This window comes from Temnothorax americanus, unplaced genomic scaffold (assembly GCF_048541705.1).
Source record: "Temnothorax americanus isolate GAGA-0224 unplaced genomic scaffold, ASM4854170v1 Scaffold32, whole genome shotgun sequence".
In the NCBI taxonomy this organism is placed as follows: domain Eukaryota; kingdom Metazoa; phylum Arthropoda; class Insecta; order Hymenoptera; family Formicidae; genus Temnothorax; species Temnothorax americanus.
In genome coordinates, this window is record NW_027509464.1 from 2,334,874 (window position 1) to 2,352,668 (window position 17,795).

Sequence of the window (17,795 nt, forward strand, 5' to 3'; positions counted from 1 at the left end):
ACNAATCAGAATGATTCCGAGATTCCGTTTTCCGCGATTCCGTCTTGCATGGGGAGGCACCCTTAGGGCTTAAAACACCTATTGTAGTCATTGTAGATGGGCACTAAGGCCGAGTTTTTACTGAGCGCGTCATGCGTCGCGTTATCACAAGTTAACCAATCAAAACATCCCATTTTATTACATTACTTGTGACGGGATCAAAATGGGATGTTTTGATTGGTCGCGACGGATAAGGCCCGGTCTACAATGGATGTCGGAAGTCGGAGTCGTAAGAAATTGACCAATCAATTGACCATTTATTATTTTTCGACCGCAAGGAGAATAATAGATTGTGATTGGTCAATTTCTTACGACTCCGACTTCCGACATCCATTGTAGACCGGGCCTAACGCGACCAATCAAAACATCTTATTTTATTACATTATTTGTAATGGGATGTTTAGATTAGTTAAGCCCCTTGCACAATGCCAGACAACAGGCAATAGGAACAGGAAATAACTTAAAAAATCGTTAAGGTGATGCTGGAGCCGTCTGTATAACCGACAAAATTACCATTTTCTATGTTATCGACTATATCTGTCCTTGTATAAACAAAGTTATAGACAAGGATAGCACGCTACATTGCACGCACACATACGCACAATGCACATCGACATTATACTTTTATATTACGCTTCCAAATCTTGATTTGGAGGGTTTATCAATGTTTTTCTTGTTGTGCAATTCGGGGGAACTTGTTTTCGCATTCGTACCAATGGTATATCTCTTATATGAAATACATTTTGTGACGAGCTGACAGCTCGCCGCAACTCGAGACGCCATATTGTGATAAAAGTAGGATAAGGAAATCTGTACTTCCGTAATTTTTTCTCGTTTTCTATATAAAATCGGAGTTCCCCCGAATCATTAATGTATGCAATCCTGGAGAAGGATTTTTAATTCTGTCAAATTAATACAACGCTACGTAACGACAAAAAATGCCGGTAAAACAGACGGCTCCAGCATCCCCTTAATTACAACCTAAAAAATTCGAATGCTATGATTGGTTGGCAACAGGCAATTGGCACAGAATTTCGTGACGTGACTGAAACTCTGTGTCTATTGATTGTGTCACTGTTTATTCTGCATTTATACATGATTTCTGATTTTTATTTCCTGTTCCTATTGCCTGTTGCCTGGCATTGTGCAAGAGGCTTTAACGACAGATGACGCGACGCGTGGAAACTAAGCCTAACGTCAATAAGGGCTCATGCACAATGCTGACAGGTGGGCAATTAAGAAGCAATCGTTTTATGTTGGATATACTTGCAGAAGACTGTGAGAAATGTATTTTTCCAAGAAAATAAACAGTTCTCTGCTAAAATATCATACAAAATTAATTATACGAATGGAGCGATTAAAAATCCCAATAGAGCGAAGCGAGAAATAGTTAAGATGGAAGCACATAAAATTGCAGGAGCCATGAGCAGAAAGCAGAAGCCATACGCGCATGCGCTATGGTATCCGTAAAAGCTCTAACAGATACCATCGCGCATGCGCATAGTTATGGTAGCATGCGCATGCGCTGCCGAGCCATAGTTACAATAGGCGGTCGATAGTGAAATGATTAATTTGTTATTTTTTCAATAAAAATGCAATAAATCATTAAAATTATGATGGAGCAATAAGGAGCAATGAAGGAGCAATCGTTCTATGCCCTATAAAGTTGCATAGAGTTATTATAAATATGTTTTTCAATAAAAATTAGAAATTTTTCGTTTTTATTAAATATCTCAAAAAATAATAATCTTAAAAGGGGAGCAATCGTCGATTCTGAGGGAGCAATTAGGGAGCAATCATTTGAGCTATAGTAAATTAAAAAATATAAACTTGCAGCGCCAACTTATTTCCGGTGTGATTTTCTTGTTCTTGGGACGCTTTTGCAGGCCGTACAGTAGCGCCACACATCCACTTTCAGAAATTGGAACTACGAGTCACATCCACTTTTCGATGCTGTCGATGAGAATTTGGTTCATGTCCGTGCTATGTATACATCCACTTTTCGATAACTTGTCGGTCTTTGGTGGTTCGTGTTGTCATAAACCACCAAAGACTGACAATGGCGACAATATCGTGTTGACACAAACAATTCGTTTTATAACGAATGTCCAAAAGAATGCTATTTCTGAACTGTAAACTACTACACGAAAGTTTTGAAATGTATTGTAGAAGAATAGTAAAAAGGTATTTGACATGCGCAAACACTTTTTACATTTACTTTGCATATTTCATTTTTTATATGTAATAGAATACTTATACATGGAAAATACGGAAAAGATGAGTTTAAAGAGATTATATAATATATTACAATTAAATTTAAACGACTTAATTGCTGTCTGACTGATGTCGCGGTGAGAAATTACTATACGATGTCAGTAAAATAAGTACTATACATATACATGTGTTGTAGTGGGAAAAATGACTCTTATTATTACATTTCTTGACAAAGATTTCCTTAACCATTTTTTATATACGTATGTTTTATAAGAGAGAGAGAGAGAGAGAGAGAGAGAGAGAGAGAGAGAGAGAGAGAGAGAGAGAGAGAGAGAGAGAGAGAGAGAGAGAGAGAGAGAGAGAGAGAGAGAGAGAGAGAGAAAGAGAGAGCTTAAATTAATCTCGATTGATTTTAATTATTTTTAAGTAAACTCCATTTTTCGGTGATATTATCAAATTATTTTCAAGCAAGACTAAAGGTATTTCCGTTTTCTTACAAGGCTCGACTTTGTAGTTTCGTAATATCTTGATGAGTCCAAGTTTAGTCTGATAAACAGCGAAACGGGAACCTGAAATAAAAATGATCGTCGTGTAAACCAGATCACAATTAAAAATCTTTTTTAGTTGAAAATGGCGCAAAAAGAAATGAAGGGTGACATTAAAATTAATTTCACTGCACCAATGCAATTTCTTTGTCCGTCACCGAAGGGTAGATAAACCATCGGATGCCTGCTTCTCACAGCTTCCTCATTAAATCTTTCTGGATCGAAGACATCCGGTTCTGGATAAATGTTCGAATCTCGATGCATAGCGTATATAGGAATCCATATTATTTGGCCTTTCGGTATACTAACTTTGGTATCATTGAAAGTATAACTCGACATCGTTTTTCTCGCATAGATAAACGCAGGTGGATACTTTCGTAAGACTTCTATATTGAAAATAGTTTAAACTATCTGTTTAAATGTATTTGTACGCAATAAAAAACTATAATTTATATAGTTTTATCAGCAATGAAATTATTATTATAATGCCGCTGCAAAGATCGATGTTGTCACGCGGTCTTTAATTTATTTAAATTTTCTTTTTGAACACGACATACCTTTGAATACTTTATCCAAGTAATTCATTTCCTTGATGTTTGTATATGTTAAATTGCCAGCAAGTTTTATATATTCCTGATCAATTTCGTCACGCAACCTGTCCTGTATTTTCTGATTTAAAGCCAGCTCGTAAAATGCGTTAGCCATCGCTGTCGATGAAGTTTCAAAACCACCAGCGAAAAACGCGAATGCTTGAGAAACTATCAAACTGTCAGTCAAATCTAAAAAAATGTCTCTAGAAATATCTTTCAATTTTCTACCTCGAATGCGTTAAGAATTGCGACTAATTTAACTATTTAATAATTGAGATATAACCAATTGTGGACGTTGCTCCAATACAAAATTTAACACTTTGTCTCGCTATAATTACAGAATTATATTTTGGATGCAACTTTCCTAAAACTCTCCGTCTAACAAAATTTTCAAACAATAAATAGCAAATGATATTTACCGATATCGCCCATTTTATCCGAATGTTTCTTCAATTCGCGTAGCGTGTCAATGAAATCGTTTCTAACAATATTATTCTTTTCTCTGTAGTCCATAGTCTCCAGGACAATGCGCATGAAGAACCTGGTGACCTCCGATTGCGGCAGGATGTAGCCATAGAGGACATCGAAGAGCCACGGCAAGTATTCCTTGATGCTGATTCGTACGCGATCCCAGAAAGACGGATGGAACACACTTCTTCCTATCCTGCGAAATTCGCTGTCCTCGTTCGACATTGCGTTCATCTCAATGCCGAAGACGCAGCTACCGATGACGTCGGTCGTGTATTTGGCCGTCATCTCGACACATTCTATAGGCTCATTTTTCTTCACTAATTTTTCCACGTATTGGACAAAATGGTCAGAGCACTCTGATATTAACACGAACATCTCCTTTAGTTTACGGGATGTAAAAACAGGCGTTAGCTTTGCTCTTAATGGTCGCCATCTTTTTGAATCTAGTTCGAAAAGATTTTGCGACAGCGGATCGCTCTGCATAACAAAAAGAAAAATGCAATTGAGTAAATTTAGCTCAAAATTAAATTCCACCAAATTACAAAAACTCGCTTAACCCTCAAGATCCCAACGTCGAGACTCGATTTCGTTTCAACAGCTCCAACATGCTTACGGAAAAAATATATACTACAAAAGAACTACTGTAGTTACGAAAGAAACAATAGCTTTTTCATAGCTTTTTCCATAAAGGCAGCGTCAAGTCAGATTCGTCATAAAGTTCTTATATAATTTGCTCTGTATTTTTTAAATTAAAAGTATTTCATATGTGTGTGTGCTTATTATGATTTAATATTTACATCATATAAATATTTATTTTTGTCTCGTTATCGTTAAATATTTAACAAATTCGCATTTTTGGCATACATGCGCGAAAGAAAATTGTTTTTTTTCCTGTAAAGGAAAACTTGGACTTCATCCAAGCAAAAGTTTCAAACGATACCTATCATGCATTATTAAAATTTAAAATAAAATGTAATAAATTATTTTTTTACTATATTAATATTTATAATATATATGCAATATATTCTTTATCTCCTGTGTGTATATATATATATATATATATAAATTAAATTTAATAAAAAAGTATTTAAAATTTTTATTGCAGAATTCTTTGATTTTCTGGTACAAGTGGAGCAAAATGTTTTTGTCACGCAAGGGTTTAAGGGTAAGACTTCTTGAAGCAAATCTCACGATTTTCATCATTCAAAGTGTATAAAGATGTATCAAAATTTTCACAAAAAGCACTTTGTTTAGATTTTTTAATAAAATGACTTAAAGTATACGCACCCTGTCGTGAGAGACGAACCCTCTTTCGGAGAATATGGAGAAATCTTTGATAAGAATATCCTTAATTAAATCTGGATGTTTCACGATAAGTATGGGCGTCCTGCCAGCGAATATCCCAACCAACGGTTCATCTTTGTAGTCGTTGTACAGTTTTTTCACATAATCGTTGAAGGATATCTTTCCATCAAGTACAACATTTTTGAAAGTGCCGAATCCTGGTATCGGTCGTGGACCAGGAACGCCGTGTGATTTCCAAAAGTCGAAAGTCGACGTGAAAAAATAATAAAGAGCGAAAATTACGGCGGCGATGCCGCACAAAATTTCGAAGGGTTCCATTGTCCCGCGAATATCAATCGATTATCACGAATAATCTTTATTGAAGAAATAAAGAAATCAACCTATTAAATGAATAAATTTCCATCTTGAAATGTTATAAAGGTTGATAAGATTCAAATAAAATGTATGCTTAACAATGTATAATAATGTTATATTAATTAAATGTTTCAAACGTAATACTTATAAAAAATACTCGTGAGATTCGATTAATGAAGATATGAGGCGGGATTCTGTAACTCCTTAACAGTTTCGATATCGTTGCGCAGCTCTTTTTACCATATAATACCTGCAACAATATCGAACCTGTCGCGAAGGAGTTACAGATCCGCTAATGATTTCATCGCTAAACAATAAAGGAAATAAAGTAATAAAAAAGTTTATCGAAGTTTAGCCTGTAATTTATATTATTTTTATCGGTTTTAAAGATTTTTATAACTTACTTAAAGAAAGTGAGAAATAACTGTCCAAATATTAATACACATTGTACTCTCTCGATTGTTTTTATATTTTCACATTAAGAAATAAATAATTTTTGTATCTGAAAAACCAGTTATAAGTGTCACTTTTATTTTATCAACGAAAGAACTGTTCTAAATTCGCTATGCTATTGCCTTTTGTAACTTACGTTAATATATGTGTATAAATAGGTAGATAAAATTTAAAAAAATTAGATAACAGTATGCTGAATAAATGAATTTTAATATTACATGTTATGTAAAAATGGCAAACCACAAGCAAAACATATGACAAAGCAAATAATGTTTTTGCGCAGAAGTAAATAAAACAAAAGAGAAAATTAAATTAAAACTCATAATTTCATAGGAGTGCAAATTAAATAAAAATTGCAAGAAAAACAATATGTCTCATCCTTCGAAAATGTGTAAAATATCTTTCTTGCAGTATTCTCACCTTTTCGCGAATGGAAAGTCCTCCATCAACAAACATGGATAAGTCTTTGATAATAACATCTCTAATTAAATTTGGATTTTTTATACTAAAAGAAGCGGTGTCTTCTTGTCGAATATTCTAATTAACAGTTCGTCTTTGTCGTCATCGTATATATTCAATTCAATTTCAATCTTTATTTCTCTCCTCTTCCGGGATTGGAAAGGCGTTTTTTTTTCAGGAAAACGTTTGCAAAAACCTTTACAATTGTACCTACAGTCATTAATCTCATACATTTTTACATGGCGTTTTACAGGGACGTACCCAACCCTTTACACATATACCCGTATATAACCCATTATTCACATACATTTACATGACGTTTTACAGAGACGTTTACATATTTTAATTCTATTCAACATCTGGCCTTTAGGCAATCTCACAACACTACTATTACCCTCTTTACCTCTTTCAGTGCCTTCCCTCCGGTCCCTCCCTCTAGTCTGCTTCGTCCTCGTCCGTGTCCATTATAAGTTTTTCCTCCATCTTCTCTTCGAGCTCCGACTCTTTTTTCCTTTCCTTTCCTCCTGCGATATCTGTAAACAAAATTTATTAACTTGCTGCCCAGTATTCTTTTAATTTATTCGCTGATTCCTTCCAATTCTTCTTCTTCCTCTCCTCTTGTGCACCATTCTAAAACATGCTTCCATGACTCTTCCTCCGCGCCACATATTCTGCCATTTTGTACCATTTGTTGTACTTTGACTTTTTTATCCTTTCGTCTCTCTCTTGAATCTGAATGTCTTTGTCTTTTTTTGTTAAATCTTTGATGCTGCTCCATCCCTCCCCTCTCTTTCTTTTTATCTCCTCGATTGCATATCCTCTTCTCTCATAGAAACTTCTTCTTTCCTCTTCCCATTTTGATTTTTCCTTCCTGACCTTTTCTCTTATTTCCTTCCAGCACTCTCTTGCGATCTCGTTTCCTTCTCCATTCTCTAATTTTTCTTCATACTTCATCGCCCTTTTACCAGCACTTATTCTCATCTTATCTCTCTTAGTTTCCTCCCTCAGCATATATCCGGGCGTGCTCCAGTCTAGGCCCAATGTCCACCTTATATATCTTTCATGCATTCTTTCTATTTTCTCTCTCTTTCCATCCTTATATCTCTGCTCCATACAACGCTATGCTTGCTACCAATGAGTCGAATAGCTTTATTCTTTCTACCCAATCCCCTCCGAAAATTCTTTTTCCTATCCCCCAGACCTGTCTCATTGCCCCACCGCGGCTTTCCTTACTCTTTCGTTTATATGCGCCTTCTGCCCTCCGTTCTTTTGGAATGTGTACCTCTTCTATTTCTTCTTCCTTCCATCTCCACCCTACTTTTCTCATTTTACCTCCTCCCTTCCTAAATCTCAATACCTTTGTTTTCCCTACGTTCACTTTTAATACTGGTGAGTGTGTGAGTGTGTCCTAATAAACTCTAAAGCCTAAAGACTACTAAATTTATTATTAAAAAATATCTCGGAAAGGTTAAATAAACGCATTTGCTTATTTGCATAATTTGAGAAGAAGCTTGACACATTTCTTTATTAATTTTTTTATAGAAATTAATAAATTACTTATTGGCGTAATTTATATTTGCAAAATTTGCAAATATTAGCAAAATAAGCATTGAATTTATAGATCATGACATTTGTACAATTTATTACAGAAAGAGAGTCTTATATTACTCAATTTTAATTATTATGCTATTAAAGTTTTGTAAATATAGTATTCGCATTATTGACATATAAAAACTTTTTTCATGACATATACACTCACATATACCTATGTATATATACACACGTGCGCGCATGTATGTGCACAAATATTTTTAAAACAGTTCTGTACATTTTTCAAGTGTATTAATGTTTATGTTTTATGTATTTTTTATTTTACACGATTATATTTTAAAGAATAAGTATTTTAAATGTCTTTTAAGAGTAACAACAGTAAGATAAATTAATTAAAAATAACTGTAGATTTTTTACCAAATTTCAACAATTGAAAGTTTGGCATTTATTATTGAAAATTATTTTTAAATATACACATAAGATTCGCTGATACATGATATACATGTAGACATAAATTGATCATATTTTAACGTAATACTGAAATTTATAAATAAATATATAACACGCATTTCTCAAATCGTATTTTTTTCAGGATTCTTTTATATTCTTTTTTAATAGGCAAATTACATACTATACATGTATATGTCGATATATTTCGCATATATCTCCTTGCTTTTTTATTTCTATACAACAAATTTCTACATAGATAATTTATTTATCTGTATAAAGAAATATATATATATATATATATATATATATATATATATATATATATAATAACGTATAAATGGTAAGTATGCGAGATAACTACAGCGATAAGTATAATAAATATTAAAATAAGTAAAAGTTAATTTCATTTGATATATATATTGTGGTTTATAAAATTATTCTTATAACATGTCTCATCGTTTGAAAACTTGTGAAATAGCTTTCTTGTATTCTCACTGTTTCATCCCTATAATTAAATCTGGATTTTTTTTAAGTATGATGTAAAAACAGGCGACAGCTTTACTCTCAATGGTCGCCATCTCTTCGGCTTCAAAGAGAAGAGGTGTTGCGACAACTCGGTCTATGAGATAAAATTGCATAGACAAAAGGAAGTGTTAAATCAAGACTTATATTCTTGTATATAAGCAAGAATTTTGAAATGAGATATAAATTGTGTTAAACGCAGAAAACTTGTTTGAATGAAGGTATTTATGTAGTTTAATCAAGAAAAAAAGTTGAAATTCTTATAAAAAGATTATAGATTCTTGCTTAATACAAGAATACCTATAAGTCTTAATTTAACACTTCTTTTTTTCTGTGTGTAATGAAATAAATTTGGCTCAAAATAAAATTCTATAACTTGTAAAAACTTGCTTAAGGGTTTTGGAGGGGCATATCTCAAATTTTTTTATTAGTTTTATTATACGAAAATTATAAAAGTATATGTAAATCTTTAAAGAATTTGCGCCGTGTGTGTCTTGTTCAATATTTTTTTTGAATTATATAATAGTTTTAAATATTCGACCTTTTCGAAAGTGGATAGTCCTCTATGAGCGAATACGGAGAAATCTTTGATAAAAACTTACAATAAGAACAGGTGTCAATGGTTCGTCTTCTCGTACTCGTTATATATTTTCGTCAAATATAATTGTCCGCGGATATCTTCGAAAATATAACATCTTAAAAATTTCCAAATAATGGTATAGATTGTGGACCACACGCGCCGCGTGATTTTAAAAAGTCAAAGTTTGATGTAAGGTAATAATAAAGAGGGAACCCCGACGATCTTGATGTTTCTTGAAATACTGCGGACTGCGGAGTAGAAAAACGAGAGAAACAAGAGATTGTTTTTATTTTTTAAATATAAGCATATGAGAGGTCATCAAACTCGAGCGGTGCACCTCATCGCTTATTAACTTAAGTAGCAAAGTAAGAATAAAAGCGAACACAGACACGTTAATGTTGTTTTGACGATTATCGAAATATACAATGCAGAAAAAAATAATTTTATGTACATAGACATAACACACAAACAACGCAATGTAAAACTGAGCCGCTGTTCAGAAATCGAGAGTCGCTGTTAAAGAAGCGCACAATGCAGTAATTGTTCGGACGCTCGACTTGTAACGCGCACAATGTAGTAGAGAGATATAAAGTGAATAATAATTTTTCATTAATGTAATCGGTGTCGATATTGTTTTACTCGTCATTCCGATTCGGGGAGGAGAAAATACCGCGCCGGAAAGTCGAGAGTTAATACTATATAACCTGTCGCCATCCAAGTCGTGCTAAATTATAACCGGAGAGAACGTGGACGAATGTAATAATTCGAAAACGTGGTAGAACGTATATGTTTATACGTATAAAAATAGAGACAAATACGTATTAGAAAGTACATTATAAAAATATTGTAACAATCAGATGAAATAATAATTTTGATAATAAATTAAAATAAAAATTATTTACGAGGGCAATACTTTTTAATCAATCCAACGTCTTATAACGAATGTCCAAAAGAATGCTACATCTGAACTATAAACTACTACATGAAAGTTTTAAAGAGTAAAAGAATAGTAAAAAAAATATTTGACATGCGCAAAATTTTTATACTTACTTTGCATATTTCATTTTTAATATGTAATAGAATACTTACATAGAAAATATGGAGAAAAGATGAGTTTAAAGAGATTATATAATATATTATATTTAAATTTAAACGACTTAATTTTGCTGTCTGACTGATGTCGCAATGAGAAATTACTATACGATATCAGTAAAATAAGTACTATACATACATGTGTTGTAGTGGAAAAAGTGACTTTTATCATTACACTATATAGCTGGTTACCCGGGCTTCGCCCGGGAGTCGTTTTTCTTAAAGGAGTTCCATATAAGGAGTCGGGTTGATTTAAAGACGGTAGTTTAACTTTTACACATAAATAACACATTTTAGGTGCTTAAGTTTTAAACTTTTTTGCTTAACAATGATCACATATTGGATCAATTTTTCAAATTATTACTTTCGGATGAAATTGATATTCGTAATTTGAATCATAACTAAATGTCTCTAATTTCAAAATGGACCGCATAAATGATTTCATGGATTAAACATGTCGTAACCGGTCTTTTTCTACTCAAGTTTTACACTATTGAGTCATTTCCGCTTCTCCGATATTTCACTTACCGATTAGCGACATCATCCTGGTTTATCTTGGCGTTTTTTAGGGAATTTTGAGATTGCTCGCTCGCGATGAACACATAACCTCGATTTTTCACTTAAAAAACCAATGGAAAAATTCGGTAATCGGTAAGTGAAATATGACGTATATAGTTATGTCAAAACTACACACTCTATAGCACTCTCCGGAAAATTCTACCCTTATTCCATATATATTTGTGGCAAAAATTCGGTCCAATAGTTTTTAAGTTATTAACGTTCAAACATACACCACCCGTAAGGATTTTATATATTAGTATAGATTTCTTGACAGAGATTTTCTTAATCATTTTTATATACGTATATTTTATAAAAGGAAAAGAGAGAGAGAGAGAGAGAGAGAGAGCTTAAATTAATCTCGATTAATTTTATATATTCTCAAATATATTCCATCCTTTGGCGCTAATAAAAAATCTTTGTCATTGACCACATAAGGTACTTGAGTTTTCTCACAAGGCTCGACTTTGTAGTTTCGTAATATCTTTATGAGTCCAAGTTTAGTCTGATAGACAGCGAAACGGGAACCTGAAATAAAAATTGATCGACGTGTAAACCAGATCATAATTAAAAATCTTTTCCGGTTGAAAATGGCGCAAAGAGAAATGAAGAGTGACATTTAAATTAATTTCACTGCACCAATGCAATTTCTTTGTCCGTCACCGAAGGGTAGATAAACCATCGGATGCCTGTTTCTCACAGCTTCCTTATTAAATCTTTCTGGATCGAAGACATCCGGTTCTGGATAAATGTTCGAATCTCGATGCATAGCGTATATAGGAATCCATATTAGTTGGCTTTTCGGTATACTAACTTTGGTACCATTGAAAGTATAACTCGACATCGTTATTCTCGGAAAGAAAAGCCCAGGTGGATACTTTCTTAAGATTTCTATATTAAAAAAATAGTTCAAACTATTATATATATATATATATATATATATATATATATATATCTGTTTAAATTTGTACGCACTAAAGATGAACTGCATTTAGTTTCATCAGCGATGAAATTATTATTATAATGTCGCTGCAAAGATCGATATGTTGTCACGCGGTCCTTCATTTATTTAAATTTTCTATTTGAACGACATACCTTTGAATATTTTATCCAAGTAATTCATTTCCTTGATGTTTGTATATGTTAAATTGCCAGCATGTTTTATATATTCCTGATCAATTTCGTCACGCAACCTGTCTTGTATTTTCTGATTTAAAGCCAACTCGTAAAATGCGTTAGCCATTGCTGTCGATGAAGTTTCAAAACCAGCAGCGAAAAACACGAATGCTTGAGAAACTATCAAACTGTCAGTCAAATCTAAAAAAATGTCTCTAGAAATATCTTTCAATTTCCTACCTCAAATGCGTTAAGAATTGCGACTAATTTAACTATTTAATAATTGAGATATAACCAATTGGACGTTGCTCCAATACAAAATTTAACACTTTGTCTCGCTATAATTACAGAATTATATTTTGGATGCAACTTTCGTAAAACCCTCCGTCTAACAAAATTTTCAAACAATAAATAGCAAATGATATTTACCGATATCGCCCATTTTATCCGAATGTTTCTTCAATTCGCGCAGCGTGTCAATAAAATCATTTCTAGTAATATTATTCGTTTCTCTGTAGACCATAGTCTCCAGGACAATACGCATGAAGAACCTGGTGACCTCCGATTGCGGCAGGATGTAGCCATAGAGGACATCGAAGAGCCATGGGAAGTAGTTCTTCATGGTGAATCGTAGGCGTTTCCAGAAAGACGCGTGGAACACATTTCTTCCTATTCTGCGAAATTCACTGTCCTCGTCCGACATTGCGTTCATCTCAATGCCGAAGACGCAGCTACCGATGACGTCGGTCGTGTATTTGGCCGTCATCTCGACACATTCTATAGGCTCATTTTTGTTTACTAATTTTTCCACGTATTGGACAAGATGTTCAGAGCACTCTGTTATTAACACAAACATCTCCTTTAGTTTACGGGATGTAAAAACAGGCGTCAGCTTCGCCCTTAATGGTCGCCATCTTTTCGAATCCAGTTCGAAAAGATTTTGCGACAGCGGTTCGGACTGTATAACAAAAAGAAAAATGCATTTGAGTAAATTTAGCTCAAAATTAAATTCCGCCATATTACAAAAACTTGCTTAACCCTCAAGACCCCAGCGTCGTGAATCGATATATTATTTCGTTTCGACAGCTCCATGCTTACAGAAAAAGTATAGTACAAAAGAACTACTGCAGTTACGAAGGAAGTACATTAAACAATAGTTTTTCCATAGCTTTTTCCGTAAAGGCAGCGTCAAGCCAGATTCGTCATAAAGTTCTTATATACTTTAATCTGCATTTTTTAAATTAAAAGTTTATTTTTGTCTCGTTATCGTTAAATATTTAACAAATTCGCATTTTTGGCATCCATGCGAAAGAAAATTGTTTTTTTTTCCTGTAAAGGAAAACTTGGACTTCATCCAAGCAAAAGTTTCAAACGATACCTATCTCGTGCATTATTAAAATTTAAAATAAAATGTAATAAATTATTTTTTAACTATATTAATATTTATAATATATATGCAATATATTCTTTATTTCCTTTATTTATATATATATATATATATATATATATATATAAATTAAATTTAATAAAAAAGTATTTAAAATCTTTATTGCAGAATTCTTTGATTTCCTGGTACTGGTGGAGCAAAATGTTTTTGTCACGCAAAGAGTCAAGGGTAAGACTTCTTGAAGCAAATCTCACGATTTTCATTATTCAAAGTGTATAAAGATGTATCAAAATTTTCACAAAAAGCACTTTGTTTAGATTTCTAATCAAACAACTTAAAGTATACGCACCCTGTCGTGAGAGACGGACCGTCTGTCGGGGAATATGGAGAAATCTTTAATAAGAATATCCTTAATTAAATCTGGATGTTTCACGATAAGTATGGGCTTCTTGCCAGCGAATATCCCAACCAACGGTTCATCTTTGTAGTCATTGTACAGTTTTTTTATATAACCGCTAAAGGACACCTTTCCAAGTACAACGTTTTTGGTAGTGCCGAATCCTGGTATCGGTCGTGGACCAGGAACGCCGCGTGATTTCCAAAAGTCGAAAGTCGACGTGAAAAAATAATAAAGAGCGAAAATTACGGCGGCGATGCCGCACAAAATTTCGATGAATTCCATTGCCCTGCGAATGTCAATCGATTATCACGAATAATCTTTATTGAAGAAATATATATATATATATATATATATATATATATATATATAAAGAAATCAACCTATTAAATAAATAAATTTTCATCTTGAAAAGTATAAAGTTTGATAAGATTCAATTAAAATGTATGCTTAATAACGTATAATGATGTTATATTAAATGTTTTAAACGTAAGGCTTATGAAGAATACGCGTGAGATTCGATTAATGAAGATATGAGGCGGAATTCTGTAACTCCTTAACAGTTTCGATATCGTTGCGCAGGTCTTTTTACCATATATAATACCTGCAACAATATCGAACCTGTCGCGAAGGGGTTACAGAATTCCGCTAATGATGTCATCGCTAAAACAATGAAGGAAATAAAGTAATAAAAAAGTTAGTCGAAGTTTAGCCTGTAATTTATATTATCTTTATCGCTTTTAAAGATTTATAACTTACTTAAGGAAAGTGAGGAATAACTGTCCAAATATCAATATCTACACATTATACTCTTTCGATTGTTTTTATATTTTCATATTAAGAAATAAATAATTTTTGTATCTGAAAAACCAGTTAAGTGTCACTTTTATTTTATCAACGAAAGAACTGTTTAAAATTCGCTATACTATTGCCTTTTGTAACTTACGCTAATATATGTGCACAAATAGCTAGATAAAATTTTAAAAAATTAGATAACACTCGTTGCTACTTTGCATAAAAAACTGTTCTAATCAATATGCTGAATAAATGAATTTTAATATTACATGTTGTGTAAAAAAATAGCAAACCACAAGGGAAACATATGACAAAGCAAATAATGTTTATGCGCAGAAGTAAATAAAACAAAAAAGAAAATTAAATTAAAACTCATAATTTTTCATAGGAGTGCCAAGCGGAATAATAAATTCAATGTCAAATTAAATAAAAATTGCAAGAAAAACGATATGTCTCATTCTTTGAAAACGTGTAAAATAGCTTTCTTGCAGTATTCTCACCTTTTCGCGAATGGAAATACCTCTATCAACAAACATGGATAAGTCTTTGATAAGGACATCCCTAATTAAATTTAGATTTTTTACTGAAAGAAGCGGTGTCTTCTTGTCGAATATCCCAATTAACAGTTCGTCTTTGTCGTCATCGTATATTTCTGTCAAGTAATCACTCGCGGATATCTTCCTCAACATAACATTTTTAACATTACCGAATCTCGGTATTAGTCACAGGTCGCAAACGCCGCGTATCTTTTAAAAGTCAACAATTGACGTGAGAAAATAATAAACAGCGAGAATTACGACACGTTCGTGATACTGCATAGTATTTGGTAAGTTCCTTATATTTTTTTTTGCGAACGTCAATCGATTATCACGAATGATCCTTATTAAAAGAGAAAGAAAACAATGTTCTGTTGTATAAATCTACTTAAGTAATTGTAAAATATATTTGATAAAATTGAAAGAAAATGTGTATTTTTGATGAAACGTGAAATTAGCTTTTATTTATTTTACGTCAATTTTTTCTATGGCTATATATATTTTTTGATAATAGCTGCCGTTTGGACATAATATACCTTTAAAAATAATTACTCTTGTTACAAATAATAACTTAATTACATATAAATTCAATTGGCATTTTTTTAATATCACAATCACAGACGTGCGCTACGCGCGTGCTATTTGGCTAAAGTCAAATGTGTATTATTAATATATTATACAGTTACACTATTATACTATTAACCCCTTAAATTTTTCCTTTATACATATATATATAATATATAAATTAAAATTTAAAATTTAAAATTCAGAGGTAGATAATATTTGACACTGACTGGCAATAAAGATTTATTCGTAAAGAAATCATTGCGAAAAGAATATTTAGTGTCTATCAGATATCTAATTAGATAAAAACAGGTCTGCACATATATCAGAGAATATTTAAAAATTTTAAGTTTTAAATTTAAAATTTTAAAGACAAGAAAGTAAACTTTTCTTCGCCAGTGAATAAATAACAAGGTAGATAATATTCGACACTGACTTCAAGTCAAAGTCTTTATTGCCAGTCAGTATTGAATATTATCTACCTTGTTATTTATTCACTGGCAAAGAAAAGTTTACTTTCTTGTCTTTAAAATTTAAAATTTAAAACTTAAAATCTTTAAATATTCTCTGATATATGTGCAACCTGTTTTTATCTGATTAGATATCTAATAGAAACAGATCAACCTATAGAGGCCCACCACCACCTCCACCGATTCCGATCTTCTTTTATTTACAATACTTTTTTTTCTACATTTTTATCATTTATTTTATTTTTCTTAATATATATATATATATATATATATATATATATACAATATATATATTTTATATATATATATATATATATATATATATATATATAATATATTATATATATATATGTATATGTATATGTATATATATATATATACATATACATTTATTTTACAATATATACAACATTATAAAAGAGTTACATTATAAAATTGAAAATATAATATACAATATTTCTTTTTGATATATAGTTACATAGCAACATTCGGTATGCGTACAATAACACGAAATTTTTACAATGTAAAACATGTGATTATTATGTAACATTTCTTATTATTAATTACTGAATAATAATAATTTAAAAAAGTTGGGGTACTATTGCAACAGCATATTCTTGATACCAAATATCGACGAGATATTGCAATTTGATGTTTAAATAATTTCTCAAATCAAGTACCCATAAATGAGCTGCATGTCTGCATATTCCGCAAATGAGAACGGCATTGCCTTGAAATCTCAAGACTAAAAACTTGTGTGCAACTTCAAGCCAAAAGAACTACACTGTTTAAAAATTGTGTTAAAAAACTTTAATATAAAGAATAAATTTTGTTATATTTATATTATTTTGCTTATTGATGCAAACTTTACACAAATGCGTAGGGATGGAGCAATAGGAGAATCTGCTGTCTCGCTCCTGATCGAATTATCCATCACTCAGCGCGTAAACCATAGCGCTTGATTTGAGAAATTATTCAAACTTCAACTTACAATATCTCGCTTAATATTAAACATATCCAAAAACTGTAAAGGACTCTTCGACTGAGTTTTTTACATAAAATATACGATTTTTTAATGACATATGTTAATCGAACACCCTGTATACATTAGATATATATATTTAAATGCATTCAAATTTAATTTAAATTCAAATTCAAATTTAAATGAAAGAATTTTATCGTGATAAAACAAATGTTTAATATAAAATATTCTTTTATGACGCTTGATTTTTTAGAAGGATGACTGATGGTTAAAAAAAATTCATAATATATTTAATGTGTAATATCTCATATATATATATATATATATATATATATATATATATAAGAAAATGTATATAACAAAAC

The 17,795-nt window shown here is 31.9% G+C and overlaps 2 protein-coding genes across 7 annotated transcripts; both read right to left on the minus strand.

Annotated features, from left to right (window-relative positions):
- Positions 1-2,543: 2,543 nt before the first annotated feature.
- LOC143901117 (putative cytochrome P450 6a14) lies at positions 2,544-6,620 on the minus strand. 4 transcript variants are annotated; one of them, XM_077413086.1, is made up of 7 exons: positions 6,392-6,620; positions 5,923-6,020; positions 5,147-5,544; positions 3,808-4,336; positions 3,356-3,577; positions 2,933-3,184; positions 2,544-2,822 (listed from the first exon to the last, which is right to left on the minus strand). In XM_077413086.1, the coding sequence occupies exons 3-7, from the start codon at positions 5,480-5,482 to the stop codon at positions 2,650-2,652; spliced, it is 1,512 nt and encodes a 503-aa protein (XP_077269212.1). In that variant the 5' UTR covers positions 5,483-5,544; positions 5,923-6,020; positions 6,392-6,620; the 3' UTR covers positions 2,544-2,649. The 4 variants fall into 4 exon arrangements, with proteins under 4 accessions (XP_077269212.1, XP_077269215.1, XP_077269211.1 ...); XM_077413089.1 differs by lacking the exon at positions 6,392-6,620 and having other exon boundaries at positions 2,973-3,184; positions 5,923-6,074; XM_077413085.1 differs by lacking the exon at positions 6,392-6,620 and having other exon boundaries at positions 5,923-6,073.
- Positions 6,621-9,804: 3,184 nt separating this feature from the next.
- Positions 9,805-15,002, minus strand: LOC143901115 (putative cytochrome P450 6a14). Of its 3 annotated transcripts, none has more exons than XM_077413083.1 (6): positions 14,843-15,001; positions 14,036-14,372; positions 12,729-13,257; positions 12,279-12,500; positions 11,823-12,074; positions 9,805-11,711 (listed from the first exon to the last, which is right to left on the minus strand). In XM_077413083.1, exons 2-6 carry the CDS (start codon positions 14,366-14,368, stop codon positions 11,539-11,541), a joined length of 1,509 nt encoding a protein of 502 aa, XP_077269209.1. In that variant the 5' UTR covers positions 14,369-14,372; positions 14,843-15,001; the 3' UTR covers positions 9,805-11,538. The 3 variants fall into 3 exon arrangements, with proteins under 3 accessions (XP_077269209.1, XP_077269208.1, XP_077269210.1); XM_077413082.1 differs by having other exon boundaries at positions 12,279-12,512; XM_077413084.1 differs by having other exon boundaries at positions 11,504-11,711; positions 11,801-12,074; positions 12,279-12,512; positions 14,843-15,002.
- Positions 15,003-17,795: the final 2,793 nt, after the last annotated feature.